Source organism: Tetrao urogallus (genome assembly GCF_951394365.1).
Source record: "Tetrao urogallus genome assembly, chromosome: 20".
Lineage (NCBI taxonomy): Eukaryota > Metazoa > Chordata > Aves > Galliformes > Phasianidae > Tetrao > Tetrao urogallus.
The window spans coordinates 2,980,606-3,001,228 of record NC_136833.1 but is presented as its reverse complement, the minus strand read 5'-3'; the positions used below and the strand labels follow the sequence as shown (position 1 = coordinate 3,001,228).

The 20,623-nt window shown below is 51.5% G+C and overlaps 1 protein-coding gene across 1 annotated transcript in view; it reads left to right on the top strand.

The window, feature by feature from the left end:
- Positions 1-4,797: 4,797 nt before the first annotated feature.
- Positions 4,798-20,623, top strand: part of GTF2IRD1 (GTF2I repeat domain containing 1) — a gene marked incomplete at its 3' end in the record, with an annotated part of 36,660 nt that continues 20,834 nt past the window's right edge. Inside the window, 13 exon segments of the mRNA XM_079545118.1 lie at positions 4,798-4,902; positions 4,904-4,968; positions 4,970-5,161; positions 5,163-5,184; positions 6,362-6,490; positions 8,259-8,400; positions 11,565-11,711; positions 14,991-15,174; positions 16,323-16,633; positions 17,013-17,102; positions 17,994-18,077; positions 18,754-18,937; positions 19,875-19,900. Of these exon segments, the coding sequence (XP_079401244.1) occupies positions 4,894-4,902; positions 4,904-4,968; positions 4,970-5,161; positions 5,163-5,184; positions 6,362-6,490; positions 8,259-8,400; positions 11,565-11,711; positions 14,991-15,174; positions 16,323-16,633; positions 17,013-17,102; positions 17,994-18,077; positions 18,754-18,937; positions 19,875-19,900 (1,585 nt within the window). The 5' untranslated portion in view covers positions 4,798-4,893.

Below are 20,623 nucleotides of genomic sequence, written 5' to 3'. Positions count from 1 at the left end.
CTCCCAGCTCCTTGCAAGGCTTCCTCATAGCCTGAGGAGGAGGAGCAGCTCCGCCTGGGCGCCGATCGTTTGGGAGCGGTGTCATCGCTGTCTCTGGGTGTGTGTCTGTTCCTGTTCATCTGTCTGCTCATCCCGAGTCATTTGCTGCTGGCTGGATGGCTCCCACCAGGCGCCCGGTGACAAAATTGGGGTGTGTGTCTGAGCCCTATTAGCCACCAGCGAATCTCTGCAGGACCAGTGGCACCGGTGGGATGCTGGGTGGGATGTCTCAGTCTGGCTCTGTTGGCCATGGGGATGCTGGGGCGTGGGGAAGGCATCCCATCCCAGCTGATCTTGCTGCTGGATGGGGGCTGTAGGACTCAGGGCTGTTTGTGTCTGAGAGCCAGTGGTGATGCTGTGGCTGGTAACACCAAGTTGGGGTGAGCTCAACACAACTTTGGGGCTGGAGAGCCAGCAGCAATTCTGTTGGAGCTTCTCTAGGTCTTCCCTTTAAACAGAAGACCTAGAGAAGCTCCAACAGAATTGCTGCTGGCTCTCCAGCCCCAAAGTTGTGTTGAGCTTCTCTAGGTCTTCCCTTTAAACAGAGAATGTAAAGAAGGAGCTAGCAGGATAGAGGAGCAGTGTGCTCTCATGTATCGATGCTGACTCAGACCCAAAATTTGCTTTTCCGTGTCCTGCGAGTTGCTGGTGGCTGCAGGTTCTGAGCATCCTTTAATCCCTGCAGAAAGCTGGTTTTTTTTTATTTCTCATTGAGCTCATTGATGCAGCATGGAGCCAGGCACGGGGCTGGCAAGCAGCATGTCCTGAAACAAGGGGGGAAACTCGCTACTGAAACAACAAGCAGAGAGCTGAAATATCAGCGATAAAATTAAACTGTAATGAGATTAAACAGTGGCTCTTCTATCAGACCCTCCTTGTGCAGAGAGAATTACCTGAGAAGTGCAGCAAGCACATTGTGAGCATGGCCATGGGCTGGGATGGGCTCAGCACTGAGGATGTGCCCAATGCACACACCTTGCCCCGGTGCACTGCCCCAACCCAATGGGAATGCATGGCGGGAGGGCTTCGTTCTGCACATCCCTGTGTGCACTGGGGGTATGGGATCTGTGTTCCCTTCCCAAGGCGTGGGATGTAGGGAAACATCCCAAAAGAATGCGGCTGGGACCTTGTGTGAAGGACTGCAGTTTGGGGTTTTGCTTCTGCATCCGTGGGCATGAGGCATTGCTGCCACCTGCACGTGGGATTCCTCTTTGATTTAGAGGAAAAAAGGAAGGGGAAAAGAAATCTGTGTGGCTGTGTGATATAAAATCTGAGTTTGGATCTCTGTAAGTGCACGGAAAACAACAGGCTTTTTATGTTGGCTCTTGGGGTAGGAGGAGAGCAGGCTAGAATAAAGATTTACAGTGTTTGGGAGATTAAAGGCCCTTGGTACATTGTTCAAATACCACGAGATTAGTTTCCAAGGAGACGGATACCAGTTGCCATAGGCACCGGGGGGCCAGGAATTAGGATTGCGATTTTTTATCCTGATCACGCAAACAGTAGCTGAACGCTGCTAAAACTCCAGCTTTAAATAACACGAGTGTTAGCTTACATACCAAGAAAGCAGACTCTGGAAACTGGATCCCGTCCTCTCCCTGCTCCCCATCGCCCTTGGCTCCAGGCTTGGCTGGAGCCGTGCTTTGTGGTGTTGCACCTGGGTTTAAAACCCACGGGTTGCCAAGTGGCATGGGGCACACACAGATGTAGGTCCGTGGGTCAGGGTTTGACCCCCTGTCACTCAGCCCTGTGGCATGGCCATGATGCTCATTACCAGCACTCACCTCCTGCCCGCCGGCCCCGTTTCGGCACTGATGTGCAACCCCAATCCCAGCCCCAACGGCTCATCCCGGCCTTGTCTTATCTTTCTACCAAGGGCTTGCTCTCCTTCGGGGATCTATTCACAGCCGGCAGCTGCAGTGGTGCAACAGAGCGAGCTCCACATGCCCTCACCTAATTTTAGCAGCCATGGGCCACCCGCTTCTGGGAAACGCAACCTGAGCCCCAGCAGCACCGCAGCACGCATCCCGAGCGCTCCTCCCAGCACAGCATCCCTTCCCTGCCACGCTCCGTGGGTTTTTCCCCCATTTTTGTTGATTTGTTTATTGTTTTCTTCAGTAAATGAAGAGGCTGTTGCTCAAAGCCAGAGCTGCTGCGCCTGCCCGGCGAGAGGTTGCAGCATGGCAGCTTGGTGGTGTGGGGATGCTGGAGGGACGTGGCGGAGCCGGGGTGAGAGGTGCTGCCTTGCCACGGTGACACAGAAGCTGGCTGTTTGCAAGAGATCTGGTTTGTTCTGTGCTTGTGTTCGGAGTGGGACGGAGCTGTGCTGTGGGTTATTTGGGGCAGTGGCTGCGATGGATGCCTGGGGATGTTTTCGTTTGGTGCCGGCGTGTGTGAGGAGCTTTTCCAGCAGGTGCCCTGCTTTTTATTGATAAAATAAAGCAAGGGAGGAGGTGTCTGATGGCTCGGAGCCATTCTTCCCCTTGGAAGGGGTTAAACAAACCCCAACAAACTGGCTTGGTTCGGGGGGACCTGTTCCCAGCCCCTGACTGGGGGCTGACCTCAAACACTGTCATTTTTCAACTTGTGCAAACAGATGGAGTGAAAAAGGAGATCTTTGGGTGCGAGGAGACACATTGCAATGGGGCAGTGGTTATGGGGCAGCGGATGTTTATAGGGCTGAATCATGTACATGTGCCCTAGGTTGGTGTGGGAAGGGCAGGTACCCCAAATACCAGAGCCCCAGGAGGGCTGCGTTGCAGCATGAGGATAAGATTGGAGATTTTCGGGCTTTTGGAGGGCTTATTTATGGCCACTTCATGAACGCCTGTTATCGCAGTTATGTGCTGGAGCTGGCATTGATGCTGACCAATCTGTGGCAGGAGGGCTGTGCTGAATTAGGCGTAGGGGATTACATCTGAGTGGGTTACGGGGCCGCCAGGGCATGCGGAGCATTCATTTATCTCCTGCAAGCCGCACGTCCAGTGCAGTTTGTCAGCCCCTTGGTGGGGTACAGCCAACACTTGGCAGTGTGTGAGAAAGCTGCCTGTGCTGGGCAAACATCCCCAGCACTGCGGTGATGATGAGTTGCACATCAAGTCAATGCGAGTCAAGTGTACGGTGCTCCGAGCCAACCACCAAAAAGCTGACCTCGAAAGTCCCTGAGATTTATTGGGGTGGGAAAAACGCCTGCAGTCAGCGTCCCCTTCTTGCTGCCTTGCTGTGGCTCTCGTCCTGAGCCCACATCCCCATCAGGGATGTGTCAGAGCCGGGGGATGTGGGGACTGTCCCTGTGCAGGAGGGCGGATGCTGGCTCTGTGCTGCTGCACCTCGGCAGTGACATTCGTTGTCCCTTCGGCTCCTATCGGGACAGCTCATGATGAATTTTAAAGCACGTTTAATGATAGTGAGGGCTAATGACTTACGTGCCCTCCAAGGCTGGTGTGATTTTTAGAAATCCCCTTTCAAGGCGCCTTCCCAGAGCAGAAGGCAATTACAGCCCTATCACCGCCGTCTCATTGCTACCTGTGGGTCCCCATCACATGCGTCCCTCTGCCGCCAGCCCTTTGGGTGATGCTTCCTGGGTGACTCAGGAGCCCAAATGCCATCATCAGAAGTCCTTTTGATGCTGTGTGGCTGAGCTGCCCCCGGCACAGCTCCAGCACCTGCCCCAGGCTGTCTCTCTCCAGCCCATGAGGCATGGATGCCCTATGAGTCCCTCTCCTTAGTACATACCCATTTCTTTGATGTGCACGTGGCTGTTCTCATCCTATAGCATTGCTAACCCTGGTGCATGCAGCCGTCCTGCCCACAGGGCTTCCTTGTGGGTCCTTACCCAAATAATGAGCTTTATGCCTTCTTTTTCCCCTCTTCTTGCAGTGGAACTCAGCTTTGGGTGATGTACCCCTCACTTTGCCTTAACGGAACCTGTTTATAATTTGAAAGTTCCAACAACACCATTTTCTGCTTGGAAATTTCCTCTGGGGGAGGGAGAGGGGGGGGTGGGTTGTTCCAGCTTTGTTTCACTTGTTTTGTTATTCTGTTTGCTCCTGGCGCTTTGGAAATGGTGACAAAGCAGGCAGATGTTTATTCCTGAGAAGGGTGCACGGCATGGGCAGGCGGGGGACCATGGCATAGGGGCAGAACGGGGCTGGGGTGGGGATGCATAGTCCCCATCCCCATGGCAGCACTTGGACATCGTCCCCATCCCTGCAGGACCGCGGCCCCTTGCTCGTGGATCTGGCCAGCTCGCGTGTACTGTGCCCCCGTCCCACCTGCAGCCAGCCCTAAGTGGTGTAAGAATGGTTTACCCCAGTTTCCCTTGAGCTTAGTTTCCCTCTGATTAGACAAACAACTTCAAGCTGTACATCTTAATTTGATTTGAATAAGCCTATCGCTCGCCATGAAGTTTTTTTCCTCCCGTTTATTCCCCCTCTTCCCTTCTAAATCTGCTGTCACTGCTGTGCGTGACCGTAAATGATTAAAAGCTTTGTAGGAATATTTCTTCCTCCCTCACCCCCCCTTCATGAAATCCCAGACATATTACTTGGGTCACGTCCTGCTGTCCCTGGAAGGCTGTGGGATGAGGCTGCTGCAGTTGTTGCTGCAGGCCTGCCCCAGCCCCGTCCTCTGGGGCTCTCTGCAATGCTGCCAACAAACATATAACGGTGGCAATACGGAATAATAATTGGGGCACTCAAAGATGCACATCATCAAAGTAAGGCTGTTTTCCATGAATGCTTGGAGGGGAGGGGGGCTGAGCAGTGGGAGCCTCCAGGTGACGGATGGCCCAAGCCTGGCGTGTGGCATCGCTGCTCAGCATCGCATCCCGCGGCAGCTCTGCGGCACTGCCCGATGCTCACAGGGTGGGCTGCCTGCAGGACATGCTTGTGTCCCTGCTTCATTTTACAAGCTGATGAACCTTTGGGTCGTTCGTCCCCCCCCCGCATCCTATTGCCAGCATCATCCTTGGGGAGAAAACTCAGCCGTCAGCTCCGCTCGGGCGGGCAGCGCCGCTCAGAAATGTCAGCTGCTCAGGAGAGGATTTTTCTGGGTCAGTGTTGGCGCAGCAGAAGTGCTGGCGCAGCCTCATTCACCACTCTGTGCCCAAACACACCGGCACGGCCTGTGAGAATCCTCCTGGGTGTGGGTCCCGTTGGCACCCTGTGGGGTGGCCCTGCTTTGAGTCTGCACAGCGGGTCTCGTTCTGTGCCCGCAGCTTCATTCATATTCCTCGGCTCGCCCTGCCCGGCTCCCTCTAATCTCGTCTCATTAGAAATTCCCCGTCCCCTTTTATCTGCTCGCAGCTTCAGCACTTGATTCATGAGCCTGGTTGGATGGCCATCGTTCCATCTTCTTTGCTGTCCTTTTATTCATAGGATGGAAGCCGGGCAGTGCCGTGTTGTATGGGCTCTGTGCATCTCCCCTTCCCCACATCACATTGCTGCTCTGAGCTGCTTGTAGATATCAGTGCTGGGATTGAAGGATGAAATGCATTTTGGCGCTTATCTTCTTCACCTGTGTGACCGAATGGGTGCTGTGATGTGGCTCAATCCAGTCCCATTTTCCCCATTTTTTTCCTCATTTTGGAGCTTCTAGGGCTAGTTCTACTCCCCCCACCTCCACCCCTCAGGAACCCAAAGCTTCTCCTAGAAGAAGAGCTGATGGTTTAGTGGACAATTAAGAAAGAAAAAAAAAGGAAAATACCCTAAAAAGATCAATTCCCTTTTGCTTTCTCCCCACACTGAGCTCCTATGTGTTGATCAAAGTGAGGGCAGATTGCGCCATGCCTTGAGGACACCTTTGCATGCCAGTTGCTCCCCTGAGAATAAAGAGAGCCCACGGGGATGGGGAGCATGGGGACACATTTGTCATCCAGCGCTGTTTGGTGTCACTTCTCCCACGTGGCACAGCTCTGCTCGGGGTGTCCCAGCTGGGTGGCACCTGCCCAGGGATGAGTCCCCACTGGCACGGTTGGGATGCGTGGCATCGGCGACAGGCTTTGCTCACAGCTTGGCAGCACTCGTGGTTGTCTGTTCTGCTCCTGGCAGGGCTGAGCTGATTTGCACGTGGGTGTCTTCCACATGCCTTTGGTTTTCTGCTTTTCCTCTTGCTTCTGCCCACTCGTGTGCATGGTGTCTGTGCTGGGGCCGGGCGCCGTGGTGCTGTCCATGATGCAGGAGGGACCCAGCAGCGCTGATGGTGTGCTGAGTGCTTGCTAAAAAAACAATTTCTTTTTTTTTTTTCTTTGGGGGTGGTTTTCATCATTCTTTTTTGCTTCTATCAGTAACAGCATTGCCTTTTTTTTTAATCTTATTTTCAGGTGAATATGGCACTGGCAGGGAGGCCTCTAGATGTGACCCTCGGCAGCTCCAGACCTGAGCAGTGGAATATGGTTTTTCCCCAGAAAGATGAAATCATCACCAGCTTAGTGTCTGCCTTAGACTCCATGGTAAGGGTCCCTACTCTTCTCCATCCCTGTGCCCGTTTCCAGCTGCTGAAGGCATTGCTGCAGCCTGAGCAGGGCTCACATTAGAGCCCAAAGCGGGGAAAAAGCCTCCATACCCCCAGCAAAACCACCCCTCAACTCATTGAGCTCCCATTGAAAGGGCTGTGCTGAGGGATGTTGAGTTCATCACATTCTGACAGCCCTGCTTGGATCAGCCCGTGCTCATCTCAGCTCCGCAGTGTTCCCCATTAATATTTATGTCGGTATCAACTGAATGTAGGGGCTGGTTGGGTTTTTTACTTGATGTTTTACCGATGTTACCGTGCACTTTTACACAACAGGAGAACAATGGCTTTTATCTGGCAGAACAAAGAAAATAACTTTCATATCTTTTGACGTAGAATTCCCAGTGGAAACCTTGCATAAGTCAGGCGTGCTTACATAAACAAGATAACTGTTGGGATTAATTCTCATGGACCAGAGCTAATCTGATTTTTAACTGTGAATGTGATCGAGAAGAGAAGGTGCGAGTGTAGCAACAAATATCTAATGGAAAGCAATGTGCTCAGCAGCCCTCCCTTTTCAAGCCAAGTGTTCGATGTATTCATCTCGAAAGCATCTTCATCTCGACCAGGAAGGCATTTTTCCCCAGATAGCAATTTCCTTTCTTTTGACCACTGTCACCCCACTAAAGAGCAGGTTCCCCAGAGCTGACACGGCCCGATGGCTTTGATGTGTGTCAGTGCCATCATCTACAGCAAACCGTGCTGTCGTAGTTGGGCTTCTTAATGAACGCCCGTTGTTCTGCTGCCTCTGAACCTCCCTTCTCACAGTAGGTTTTATATTTCTTTTCCGCATGTTGAGTTTCTTGATCAAAATATTCCAAATTATTGCCGGGTTCTTGAAAGGAGACTTCTTAAAAATACATATTTTGGTGATATAATGAAATACTCCCTTCTTGAGGAAGCTCAGCAGGAGGGAAAATGACCAAATAGAGTTTGCTTTGAGCCCAACCAAAAGGAAATCATGTGCAAAGGAGCTGGAGGAAGGCGGTGGCTGCAGTGGGGTTTGGGCCGTGGGCAGCACTTTCCTGCTCCATCCTCAGCTCAGCTGGTGTGCTTTGGGTCACCTGCGCTCCATTTTTGTCGTCACTGAAGGATGAAAGTGGGAAAATCCCCATTTACATTGTGAGCTTTGGATGGGGCCGTGGCAGAGCCGTGGGAATGGGCCCCAGGCTGCGGGCACTGTGTAGGAATTACAATGAAAAATAATAATGAAAATGCATATACACGTGTTATGTATAGCAGGAAGGACAAATTACATAAAATGGATTAATGGAGGAAGTCTTTTCCATCTCTTTAATGTTTTGCATAACTGTACAAGAAGAATCACTCGACTAATCCAGACTTTGACCATATTAGTGTTCTGTAACTGAAATAAGATTCTTGTGCTCCTTATTTTATTAGGGCTGGTGGAAAACCACAAATTGTTGTTTCTTTGTTCTATGCAGGAATGTTTTCTTTTAAAGAAATAGTATAAAATTGTTATTTCGGGGAGGGGAGGAATAGAAGTCACATGTTTACCAATAAAACAAGCTTCTTTTTGCATATCTAAGCCTTTATGGCGTTGTAAAGTGGTCAAAGTATTTGTGGTGCAGGGGGTGCTGTAAAACCCATGAAATTCTATCCAAAACATTGCTTATGATGGGGAGATGGCCACGGGTGGCTGATGCAAGGCAGTGCTTGAGCTCTAACCCATCACATCTCTGCAGTGCTCCGCGTTGTCCAAGCTGAACGCCGAGGTGGCCTGCATTGCTGTGCATGACGAGAACACCTTTGTGCTGGGCACTGAGAAGGGCAGAGTCTTCCTCAGTGCCAGGAAGGAGCTGCAGGCTGATTTCCAGAAGTTCTGCCGTGAGTATCTTGGGTGATTTGAGCTTGTCTGCCTGTATGACGTGCTTGGGTTCGTTCGTTGTGTGGTTGAGGATGGGCAGGTTACAGGTGGCGTGGCTTCGTGTGTGGTGTTTGTGGGGCTTGGCAGAATGAAATCATAGATTCATGAAATCACAGAACCTTAGAACTGTAGAATCATAGAGTGCCTTGAATGGGTCAGGACCTGAAAGATCATTCAGTTCCAAACCCCCTGAATGGATTTCCTCGGGCATGGAACTTGGTGCTCCATTGGTTCATGACCCCAGAGTTGCATAAAGAGGCTGGGGCTGGTGGGGCAGATGGAAGCCTTTTCCAAGGAGGGCACCGTGTGTCCCGGCTCCTTTGCATCCTTTGGTCGGTGAGGTTTGTGGCAGCCATCTGTGAGCAGGAGGAAGTCTGAGGGAATTAGCAGAATTAGGTTCTCCTAGGGATCAGCCTGCAGCCAAGGCTTTTATTGGCTTTTGGAATCACAGGAGCAGATTTGGAGAGCTGGAAGCACTGGTTGGATTTTTGAAGCCAACGGGAATCTTCATTCCATGGGATATCCCATTCCATGTGGATCTCAAGCCACGATGTTCTAGGTGCCACCAATTAACACACCCCAACCTGCACACCTGCATTGTGGGATGGCTTCATCCCTTCACACAAGCTGGAGCTTTCTCATGGTTCCCTGCAGGAGTAGGGATGGGGTTTTGGTGCTGCTGGTGAGCCCTAACATGGGGGGAGGTGGCCCTGAGCCCTGCAGGAGGGCCACCACACGTGGTGGGACAGTGGTGGGGACAACAACCCACATATGCGTGCACGCAGTGGCCTGGTGTTGATGAAAACCATATTTGTGCTTAATCCGTTGGAGAAATTGTTCAAGAACGGTTCATTGTAGTGAAAACATGAGTGCTGTAAAGCTGCCAGGGTCACTGTCTGCTTGGCTGATTCGTTGCACATGTGCTGGGTGAAGCACAAGGCTCGCCCGCAGCACTCGGCTTTGCAGCACCGCATCCCTGAGCATCTCAGCCCTACTGACCCCACTCCTCCATCGCGCTGCAGATGGGAGGCTGGCATTTCTTCCACTCTATTTGGGGCTAGGAAAGCTGTCTGCAGTTATTCTCCAGCTCGATGTGTTTCCTTTTGTAGGCAGGTTTTTGTTTTGAACGGTGGCGTTTTGGGAAAGGTTCTTCCCGCTGTGAAAAGAAGGCAGGAGAGGAACGTGGTTGTCAACAGCAGCAGGACAGTGAGTGTAATTAATGGAGCTGAGCCTTACAGATTTTGGCACAGGCTGCCCAGAGTGGTGGTGGAGTCACTGTGTCCCTGGAGGTGTTTAAGAACCACGGAGATGCAGTGCTGATGGTTGTGGTCAGTGGTGTGGTGGGGACGGGTTGATGGTTGGACTGGATGATCATAGAGGTCTTTTCCAACCTTTATGATTCTATGAGATGCCAGCTGTGAGGCCCTGCAGCTCCCATTAGCTGATGACTGCATGCACATCTCACTTTTAGTAATACATCCGCATAGATTCCGGTCAGTTACCATCGGCATTGAAGCTCCCCTCGCCTTTGGTTTAATTTACACCTTTGTGGAAGTGGAATTCTAACATCTGGTACAAAGCATGAGATTCTGACTGTTGGGGTTTGTAACAAAGCGACTGATACTCGAGACAGGGTGAAACGTGATAACTCTGTCTTGAATTATAAATGGCCGAGGCTCAGCTCCACTACATAAAGCTCTTACAACTGGCATGCATCGTAAAGCATCCCTGGAAATGCCTCTGATTTATAGGCTAGCTGCCCCCTTAGAAAGGATCTGAAATAATCTAAACCAGACATCGCTGGGAGATGTAAGAAGGCTCTTATCTGCCGAGCTGCTCCTCCGGGCACACAGACCTCACTTGGAGGCTCTCCTTTATCTGGAGCTCTGGCTCAGCCTTTCCTGACGCACGGTGGGACCTGACAGTTATAAAGATGGATGTTAATGGAGGCGAGTTTGCACTCAGATGGGAGGGAGAGTCTTAGAAGGGTGTGAGTTTGAGTGGATTTCACCACTTTTGTAGAATACTCAGGGTTTCCTTCCTGCTGTTGTCTTTACCACCAATCCTTCCAGCACCTTAAAAACAGTTACTAAAGGCTGTGGAGTAGAAGGCATGGTCACCACTCCAGTCAATAAGTGTGGGGGCAATAAGGGACAGCATGGGGGTGGCACAGGGATGCTGAATCCCTCCATGTCCTCCTTTCACCTGGGAACATCTCAGGAACAGGTCTGTAGGGGGACAGGCAGCGTGGTGCCACTAAATCCTTCATGCTGCCCTAACCATGAGACCATCAGCAATCTCCCAGAAGCCATCCAGCAGTGGCAGAGCAAGGACTTTTTTAGTTCTTACGATTTACTCCAAGTCTGTCCTTCCGAACATCAGTATAAACCGGACGCGTGCCAGCTCACCTGCCCTCAGTACTGGGCTGCCACTGCTGTCCCCCTGTGCCAGGAAGGATGGCTGAGCTCTCTGTGAGCAGCAGCCAGGTTGGATGGCTGGTGAGAGCCTGTCAAGGATGATGAAGGAATTAGTCCTTTGCCACTGAAAATCCCTGGTGAATCGGTTTAGCTAGAATAGCAATAATGTACTTGTAGTGTTTAATTTTCTGTGCATTTAGAGACGCGAGGAAGTCGTTGCTGAAGATATGCTTTATTTGAGGTTTAATGGGGGAAATTAGCAGGAAATAGCTGGTATTACCAAGTTATGTGACGCTGAAGGGTAAAAAAGCCTCTGAGAAAGGAGGATTTTCTCTTTCCGAGAGATTGAAGGCTAAGCAGATTGAAACCAGAGAAAAGAAATGCGCTGGCCAATTAATCACAATGGTGTCAGTGCAGCTGAGTGTGTAAAATAGGAGTGAAGAGGGGTACGTGTGAGCTGAGCATGCCCACGGCTCGCTGGGGTGCACCGTGGCAGTGCTGCCTGTCCCTGCACCTTTCCCCATGCATCTTAAAGGCCTTTGCTGACACTGGAGTCTGGCAGCTGTGGGTCTCGGTCTTGCATGGACAGGCTGCGTGATGAGCTGTTGATGTTGGCCGGCCAGTTTCATCGTTTTGTGCAATCAGAGTTGCTGGCAGCATTGTCCACTGAACCTTCTCCCACTGCAGCATCTCCTGTTTTGTTCCAGGAGTCCAGCAGCGGAGGGAGCAGGACGCAGAGGCGCAGAAGAAGGCAAAGGAGTGCGGGCGAAGCATGCTCAGGGTCTCCCCGGACCAGGGATCAGACGTGTACCTCCTCAGGAAGATGGTAGAGGAAGTGTTTGATGTGCTTTATAGTAAGAACCTTCACAATTCCATCTGGGGATTTGGACGGCCCTGGGGCTCGCTGCACTGCCAGCACCAGCCCACCTTGTGGCTTTGGGACCACTGGCACCCAAAACAGCGGGCCCTGCTCCTGCGTGGGGTCAGTGCTGTGCTGGGAGGAGGTCCAGTCACTGCCTTGTCCCTTTGCAGTGAAAGGGGCTGTACCCCAAATGGGTAGCAGTGTGCTTGGGGGGAGCACCCTGCAGCTCCCCGGTCAGCTGAAGCCTCTGCTGTGGGCTAAGTGGGGTTCTCAAATGCACCCTCATCCTGAGTGCTGCCCATACAGCACTTCACAGGTGTCCCAAGCTCTGCACCTCGCTCTCCCCTTTCCATGGCAGCTCTGCTTAAAAGCAGAAAGATGATTTTCTCAGCTCTGAGAGACAAGCTGGTGCCATTCCAACACATGCATCATCCCCAGCAATAAAGCTCCTGCAATTAAAATGTAGATGACCATATGGCTGCTGCTACGTTGCCTGGTGGGTTGCAGGGCTCCCTCTGGGCCCAAGCTGTGGATGCTGGAGCTGCGGCAGCGCTCCTTCTGCACTCAGAACATCCCCTCCGGGTCCACTTGCAGGGCTCCTGGTTGTGGTGTAGCTCCACGTTTCAGTGCCCACTCACACCTGCACACAGCATTGCTGTTTGTTTGAAGCACGCATCGCAGGCTTTGGAGGTGGAGGGGAGATGGCATTGCTTCCCCTGGGGCAGAGCAGTTGGGATCGGAAGTGGAGGTTTTCTGAAACCACTTAAAGGGCTTGGATGTGATATTCCCATTAAAGGGGGTAATCAAATCCTCTTGCTGCCTTTGAGAGCTCATCCCAAGTCACGAGGAGAAGGGAATACAGAGAGCCAAGCGGATGAGCTGGGGCTGCTCGGGTTAGAGCTGCAGGCTGCGTTTTCCTGCTGCAGGCTGTAAAGCCAACGGGGAATACAAGAATTATTCTTTTATATAATTAGGTATTTAGATTATGTAAGTTTTACCAGGGCTCATTTGCATGGGGCTGGATGAACTAGATGGCCCGTGTATGAGGATAAGGCTGGAGATGCTGTTTGCGGTGTGGAGGACGTGTGTGGGTTTGATGCAGTGCCTGACTTGCAGGATGCATCTCCCAGCAGAAGAGCTCCTGCAGTGCTGCACTGCATCCCCAGGCTGGTCCCAGGGTAAAGCCTCTCCCGGTTGATCAGGGAGAAGCTGTAGGAGCCCCAGGGGGATTCTGTTTCCAATACCGACAGGGCTGTTGGAAATTAGGAGTTATCTCTTTGCCTTTTTTTTTTTTTTTTTTTAATTTTCTCATCCTTTCAGTTGCTTCCCATCAACAGGGATTGGAAACAAAAATCTTAGAGAATGCTCAGTCAAAAAGACGGCATATTCCCTCCAGAGCCGGGTAATCTCTGCACCAACAGGATGACTGATTACCGCCAGCTTCTATTAAACAGGCATTAATGATGATTATTGTCTCTCTTCAGCTAAACCGCGAGGCTCTGCGTGGCAGCACAAGGCTTGGTGAAGGTCACTTTGACAGGAACACGCTCCCCATAAAAATGTGTTCAGGGAGTTGTTGAGTGCTGGGTTGATAAGGGGCCGCTTGGGCATCGTCCTCCTCCCATAGCAAAGATGGTGGGAGGTGGAAAGCTGCTAACGCCGGCGCATCGAGGCAGCAGTGCCTTCTGAGCCTGCAGAAAGTCTTCTTGCAGTGTTGTGGTTCAAAGGTTTGGTTTGAAGCTTCTGTTATTGGCTTAATTAAAATATTATCCAGCCCAGCTATAAGGAACCTTGATGGCTTGTGCGAGTCACACATCATTAGTTATCATGCGTTGCTTCAAAGAACATGTTGAAGAAATCACTTTTAATAAGGACTTGCTGACAGTGCCATAGGATTTCCAGGGTTTCTGTCAGATCTTTTGTGTGTCTTTTTTTTTTTTTAAGAGAGAGAGAAAAACCAGAAGATTTTAAGGAGAATCACTATTTAAATGTCCCATAGAGTCCTCTGCTCCTGACCACAGTGCTGGGGCATGGATGGAGATCCCATGGGACAGGAGCTGAGGAGTGAACCCATGCCATGCAGCCAGATGTTCTGCATCTGGACATTGCTTTGCCAGACAGGTCACATGCATGCACGGCTGTTTCTTTTGCTTCGTGCTTCAAGCACCAGGCTTCAGTGGCTGCAGCCAGTTGGGTTGGCTTCCAAAGGAATTGCTCAGGACAGAGCAGCTCAAGGGAGTTGGCAAATACCCCCAAAATGCTTTGGCAGAGCCTGGTTTTCTATCTGGTATTCATGCTGCCTTGGCCATCCCGGATGTGGGCACGGGGCCTCTTCCGTCCTTTTAGCAGATCTCTGTGTCTCAGTGATGCCGTGTGGTCATCCTGTGCTGCCAGGCAAGGGGAAGCCATGTGCTCCTGGCTGTATGGCCATGTTTGGTTATCAGAGGTATAGAGGTGCCTCGTGTCACCCAGCCAGCCCTGCACTTTGTGGGACTATGGGGCTGCTGAAGGGGAAGGGGTGGGCAGAAGTGTCTGTGTTCACTCTGCCTTCAAATCATGGAACGGAGGGAAACTTTTGGGGATTTTCTTCTTTTTCTTTGTGAGCGAAGGCTGCCTCACAGCAGTGGGGATCAGAGTGCTTTCCTTTTCTCCAAGAGGTAAAGACAAAGTACTGACAGTAAGATATGCAGAATATTTCAGTAAACTAAGATGAAAACCCACGCGAGCTGAGGATGACACATCTCCTTTGTCACAGAATCACAGAATCACAGAATGGCCCGGGTTGGAAGGGACATCAAGGATCATGAATCTCCAACCCTCTGCCACACGCAGGGCCACCAGCCTCCCCATTTAATGCTGGACCAGGCTGCCCAGAGCCCCATCCAACCTGGCCTTGAACACCTCCAGGGACAGGGCAGCCATAGCCTCTCTGGGCAGCTGTTCCAGCACCTCACCACTCTCTCTGTAAAGAATTGCCCCCTGGCATCTGTGCTTTGTCAGCACAGATTCCTTGCTGGCACGGATCTGGGGTCCCTTGGAGGTGGGCTCACGCCAAGCGACCCTAATTGAGGATTTCACTGTGCCACCTCCATGAGGAGAGCTCAGTGCTTAGAAAGAGCTGGAAGATCCTAAGCACCAGACTGCTTGCTTCTCACAGTGTCTCCATCAGGCTTTGCACAGCAGTGCCTGCAGTCTCGCTTTGGGTTTGCTCCTCGAGCCCTGCCTGGAGGGCCGGGGGTCCCCGCTCTGTGTAACTGTGCCCTTTCCCCAGGTGAAGCAGTTGGGAAGAGCAGCGTGGTCCCTTTGCCCTACGAACGCTTCCTGAAGGAGCCGGGACTGCTGGCGGTGGCCGGTTTGCCCGAGGGGATCAGCTTCAAAAAGCCCATGGAGTACGACGTGAAGTCCCTGATGGCCATTTTAGAGCACAGCCACAGCATCCGCTTCAGGCTAAAAAGGTAACTGCAGGGATCCTGGAGGGGCTGCAGGGGGCTGAACCCTTGGCCCGTTGGCTCTCATCACACTGCTGTGCGGTGGAGCTGCTGCTGTAAGCATGTGGCAGTGCACGAGGTTAACTGCAGTGCTCTGTGCCACTCTGCCAGCATCTCAGCTGCAGTACACTCTGTGCTTTCTCGTCTCCAAAGAGATTTCCAGTGTAAATGTCGCAAGCTCCTTTCTAGGCTGAAATGTATTTCTGTGCCAGAGGACAAGGGAGATGGGGGACAGCAGCGGGGTGAGGTCCCCCAGCTGCCATGTTTTCACGAGGGACTTGTTGGTTTTGGATGCTCTGAGCTCGCCTGACTTGAGGCACCTTGGATCATTCAGAGAAATGCTGAGCACTGACAAATACCTCCTCTGAAGGCTCAGCACTTCTGGAAAATCAGGCTGAGATGGCTAAAAGTAGGACACGCAGAATTTGAGCCGTTCAGTGAAGCCATGGCTGCCTGTCTCATGTGAGGCTTGTGCACTTCCTAGGTACGAAACGCATCCTTGGGCTGATTGAGGTCCCTGGTGAGAGTGCCGTGAGGCCTCAGTGCTGAGAAAGGCAGCTCAGACACTTGGTTACAGTCCCACAAATTGTTTTATTCCTAAGCACACCAGGCTATGGGACTGGATGGCTTTGCCGAAGCCATAAGCATTATGCACTGCCATAAGCTAACCTGTTCTTCTTAAAGGAGAAAATGGTGTAGGTTCCCAAAGAAGCTATAGGGGGTTGGGTATCTGCTGTCATTTCTGAAACCCTGAGCAAAAAGGATTTAAGTGCAGGGACTCCCATCCTCTTGGGCACGGCCCTTAGGCTCTCCTTTCCCCTTCCATCTCTTTGTTCATACGGCTTATTTTTCCTACTCACATCCACCCTGAACATTGGCAGAGGACGCGCTCAACTTCCACAGGCACCCAACTCACTGCCTGGAGCCACCACTGTCCCCATAGTTTGGAGCTGTGTGCACCCTTGCCTTGAGCAGCTTTCCCCTTCCAAGGCACAAGGTGTTGGTGGCAGCTCCCAGCGCACGCAGGCCGTGGTGCTCGACTCTCAGGTCTCCAGCAGTGCCACAGACCCAGCAGAACCTGTTTTCTCCTCTTTTTCTCCTTTTCTTCCCTTCAGGCCGGCGGATGAGCCCAGCAGAGAGCCGAACCCTAGCGTAGAGTTGACTTGTACCTCCCTCGTGCCCAAGGGCAGCCGAGACCCCGGTGCCAACAGCCACATGGCCAAACCCTCTGGCCAGGACGCTCCCCCCGCCGTAGCCGTGACCAATTTTTTATATGGTGTCTCGCTGCCTACGCAGATCGCCATGGACCTAAAGCAGGAGGTGTCCTCCGGTCTGCACGGGGCGACCATGGCCAGTGAGGTGCTGCTGCCCAGGCCCTCGGGAGAGCTGAAGGTGCCTTCCTCACAGGAGTACAGCGACTGCTGTGGTAATAGCCTCGAGTTTGCTCGCAGACGAGGGCCTGGTGCAAAGCCCCATGGAGCTGAGAGGGAAACATTCGGGGCCGGGCGTATGGGGCCAGCGGGCTGGGGCTGGAAGGTGGACGCTGTTATTGGCCCTGGGGCTGTGCAGCCCTCACAGAGATGAGGAGGCCCTGCAGTGCTGCCCCAGCATTGCATTGGGTGCCTCCATGGTGCCGCTATGGATGTGCTTTGCTTTGGGGGTTGGGTGTGTGAAGGGGGTGAGAGATGTGTCACAGATGCCTAGCCCCGGGCTGGTATCACCAGCAGACATCCAGGAGCTTGCTGAGGTGCCCTAAGCCTCTCTTGGGCTCTTAACATCGCTTTCTCATCTTCCCTTGTGTCCAGGACAGAAATCAGCTGTCTCTGGGGGTCCTCTCATCCAGAACGTGCACTCATCCAAGCGCATCCTCTTCTCCATTGTCCACGACAAGACAGGTCAGTGTCCCACCATGGAGTTTTTTTTTTACAAGAAGTGCAATGAAGCACTGGCACAGGTTGCCCAGAGTTGGTGGTGGATGCCCCATCCCTCGAGACACTCAAGGTCAGGTTGGATGGGGCTCTAAGCACTTGATCCAGCTGACCCTGTTCATTGCAGGGGAGTTGGGTCAGATGATGTTTAATGGTCACTTCCAACTCAAGCCATTCTGTGATCCTGCACCTCTCTGGGAAAGGTTTCCCCACCTAGAGGCACCAGTTATGCCACCACACAGATGACACTGGGGAGTCCCAGTCCTAAAGGGGAACCAGGGCACAGCTCGGGTGAGGTTGTTTTCCCAGCTGAAAGTTTTCTGCGGTTTCGAAACAAGTGGAACCCTCTCACCCCAATCTGACTGTGCCAGTGGTGCCCAGAGGGGATTGGTGGGAGGAGGAGACTGCCACATCCCCTCCTAACCCCACCCCAGGGATGTGCAGCCTAGAAATGCTGACGTGTTTGCACCAAAACCCTCACCTTTCTGCTTTAGGAGTGGGAAAGTTGGGAAAGAGAAGGTATGGGTGAAACTGCCATGCCTTTCAGAGGTGTGCTTCAGGTGGAGCTAGCTGTGTGCAGGAGGGTCTTTCATTTCAGGGCTGAAATGTTTTATAGGGTTGTTCCTCAGGAATCTGCTGTGCACATGCAGAGCTGCAGCAGAGCTTGCTGCAGGCTGGGGATGGGGAAGCCCAGACCTTATCTGCCAACCTGGCAGAATCAGCTCTGGAAGAGGGAAATAATTATTTTTAAAGCAACAAAGTCTCGTTCCTCGTTCTCAACACTTTGCACGAGAAAAGTGCATCTGCTGTGTATGAACCATATGGAAGTTCCTTATTTCTTATATTTTGTTTTGATAGATAAGTGGGACAGTTTTATAAAAGAAACTGAAGATATCAACACCCTTAGGGAGTGCGTGCAAATTCTGTTTAACAGCAGATATGGTGAGTAGGAGTTAATATCCCATTATGCATCTGCAGTGCTTGTGGTTTGCATATCATTATATAGCAATCATTTTTGTTCCCTAACACAGCAGCAGGAGCCATATGCTAGAGCTCCCTTCTTAACACATTTAGCCCAGCAGCTCCCTGTCTGGGTGTCTGTTGAAGGTTATGTCAATATTTCCATTTGGAGCCTCCCCTGTTGAGGAATTTATAACTCAGCCATAAATTGGCCTGGTGTGGAGCATGGCAGGGCCGGGTCAGTGCCCACCAGCACTGCAGGCAAAGGGGGAGCAATGGTGTGCAGCCATATTAAATTAATGCGGCAGGAAAAAAGGAAAATCGTTGCTATTCCAAGTGCTTTTTTTTTTCCTGCTTGTGATGCTTATGAGTGCTGACCGTGGCAAGGTGCTTTGGGGTCACGTCTCCATAGGGTTAGGATGTGGCTCGTGGATGGGCTGTGGGTTGTTACCTGTGATGTAAGTCACATGCAGGAGCTACATGTGGGCTGTGAAGTGATAACTGAGATACGAGCTGCATGGCTCAGAGACCTGCTGGGGGAAAAGCAGTAGATAAGACAACACGCGCTCTGCTTTTCAGACCACCTTGAGTTCACCTTCATTTTTATCATTCCTCAAAGGAAAAGTGTGTGTTTGAGTGAAAACCTTTCACCTTGCAGCTGAAGCCTTGGGGTTAGACCACATGGTCCCCGTCCCATACCGGAAGATCGCGTGCGACCCCGAGGCAGTGGAAATCATTGGCATCCCTGACAAAATACCCTTCAAAAGACCTTGCACCTACGGCGTCCCCAAACTCAAGCGGATACTGGAGGAGAGGCACAACATCCATTTTGTCATCAAGAGGTGAGTGGCCATCCTCTGCAGGAGCTGCCACTGGCAGGAAGGGGCTGCACTGAATCAGGTATCTTGGGGTTAGCTTGGTATGTCTAACGTGAACGGGGCAGTTACAGCACATTTGGCTCGTGGTTTGGCTCTCTCAGCACATCTTTGGCTGGTTGGGTGCCCTGGGAGCTCCATGAAAACACAGCCAGCACCACAACTGGGAATTTAAGCTCAGTTTGTTGCCTCCATGCCCAGAGGGTTTGTTTTACACCCAGAACTCATTTTGTCCTTATTTATGGAAAAGAGTTAAACAGCTGTTGTGTAAGAGATGAGCAGGGGGTTTCAGTCCCCGACTTCCATCTCTCTTTCCCTTTTTGTAAGCATGCCACAAGGCCATCCGTAGCCCCTGTCATCCTGCTGTGAGGCATTGCAGGTGTCCCACTCAGCATTTCAACTGGCTTTGGAACCCTTCCATCACAGCACAGCTATCAGATGACATTTGGTGTCCGGGAGGAGAAACACCCATAGTTACTGCACACACCTGGGTGCTTGGGGGCGATCATTTGTGGACATCTGAAATCCTCTACTGATGACACCATGAGGATGTGTCACAGGCAGGCAGGGTGCTGTGTCCTGGGCACTGCTTTTCTGCTGGAGTGAAAGCTTCTGCTTTGGTCCTATCATCTTTTGGGACCAGCCTCGAACAGCCTCATTTAATGAGTTAATTAAATGAAGAGAACGACTTATATAGAGATTTAAAAGTGCTTTGGTTAAAAAGCATATGCTGTAAGATTGCTTGGTTGCACAACAGGCTCAGAGCCTTTTTCTTTTTCTTTTTTTTTGAGGGAATGAATAAGTTGACTATTTTGATTCAGTTTAATCCTATTCATAAATAGAACCTAAAAGTCAGTCATTAGAAGCATCTCTTTCTAATCCTTTTCTTCCCCTTCCCTCCTAGGATGTTTGATGAGAGAATTTTCACAGGTACGTTCTTCATGTCTTCTGATTTATTGCCTGTGAATTGAAAGATTATCCAGAGAAGCAGGGTTGAAATGCAGACAGCCAGGTGTAGGACACATCTTTACACTCAGTGAGAAGAAACCTGGTCTGTGCCAAACCCAGGCTGGCTTTACCTGGGCTCAGAATAGGCACTTTGCACCCCTCAAATTGTGTTCTGAAGGTCGAAGGGAGGAATATGTGGGGCGTGAGGCTGGGCTGGCTCCCTGCACAGAGCTGCAGGAGGCACGTGGGGTGTTCCTTTGCTTTTGTGGGTAAGAAGAGTCACCACCGGGTTCCTCCCTGGTAAATGATTCTCTTAATTTTAACTGGGAAGTGCTAGCATCGCCCAGTGGCTGGCTGTTTTTTAAAAGAAAAACAGCAAAAATGGATTTGATCAGTAACAAAACACTGGGAGAGGTTCTTCTGCTTTCTTTTCCCCGTGTTTAGTCCTGCTTGTTGGAGGTCGAGAAGCCACGTTCAGTGCTTCCCAATGAATAAAGCAAGACAGGAGCTGGGGAGGCTGCCACGTCCCAGTGCCCTGATTTGGGGAGGAACTTCAGGAACAGCACCAGGCACTCCCAGATTTATCACCCAGCCCTGCTCCTGGGCTTGGCTCACAAGTAAAGACGTGTTTGGGGTTTTCCTTTCTTCCCAGCTGCCATCCAGCTTCCCAGACAACACCTGTGACATCTCCACAGGCCAAATTAA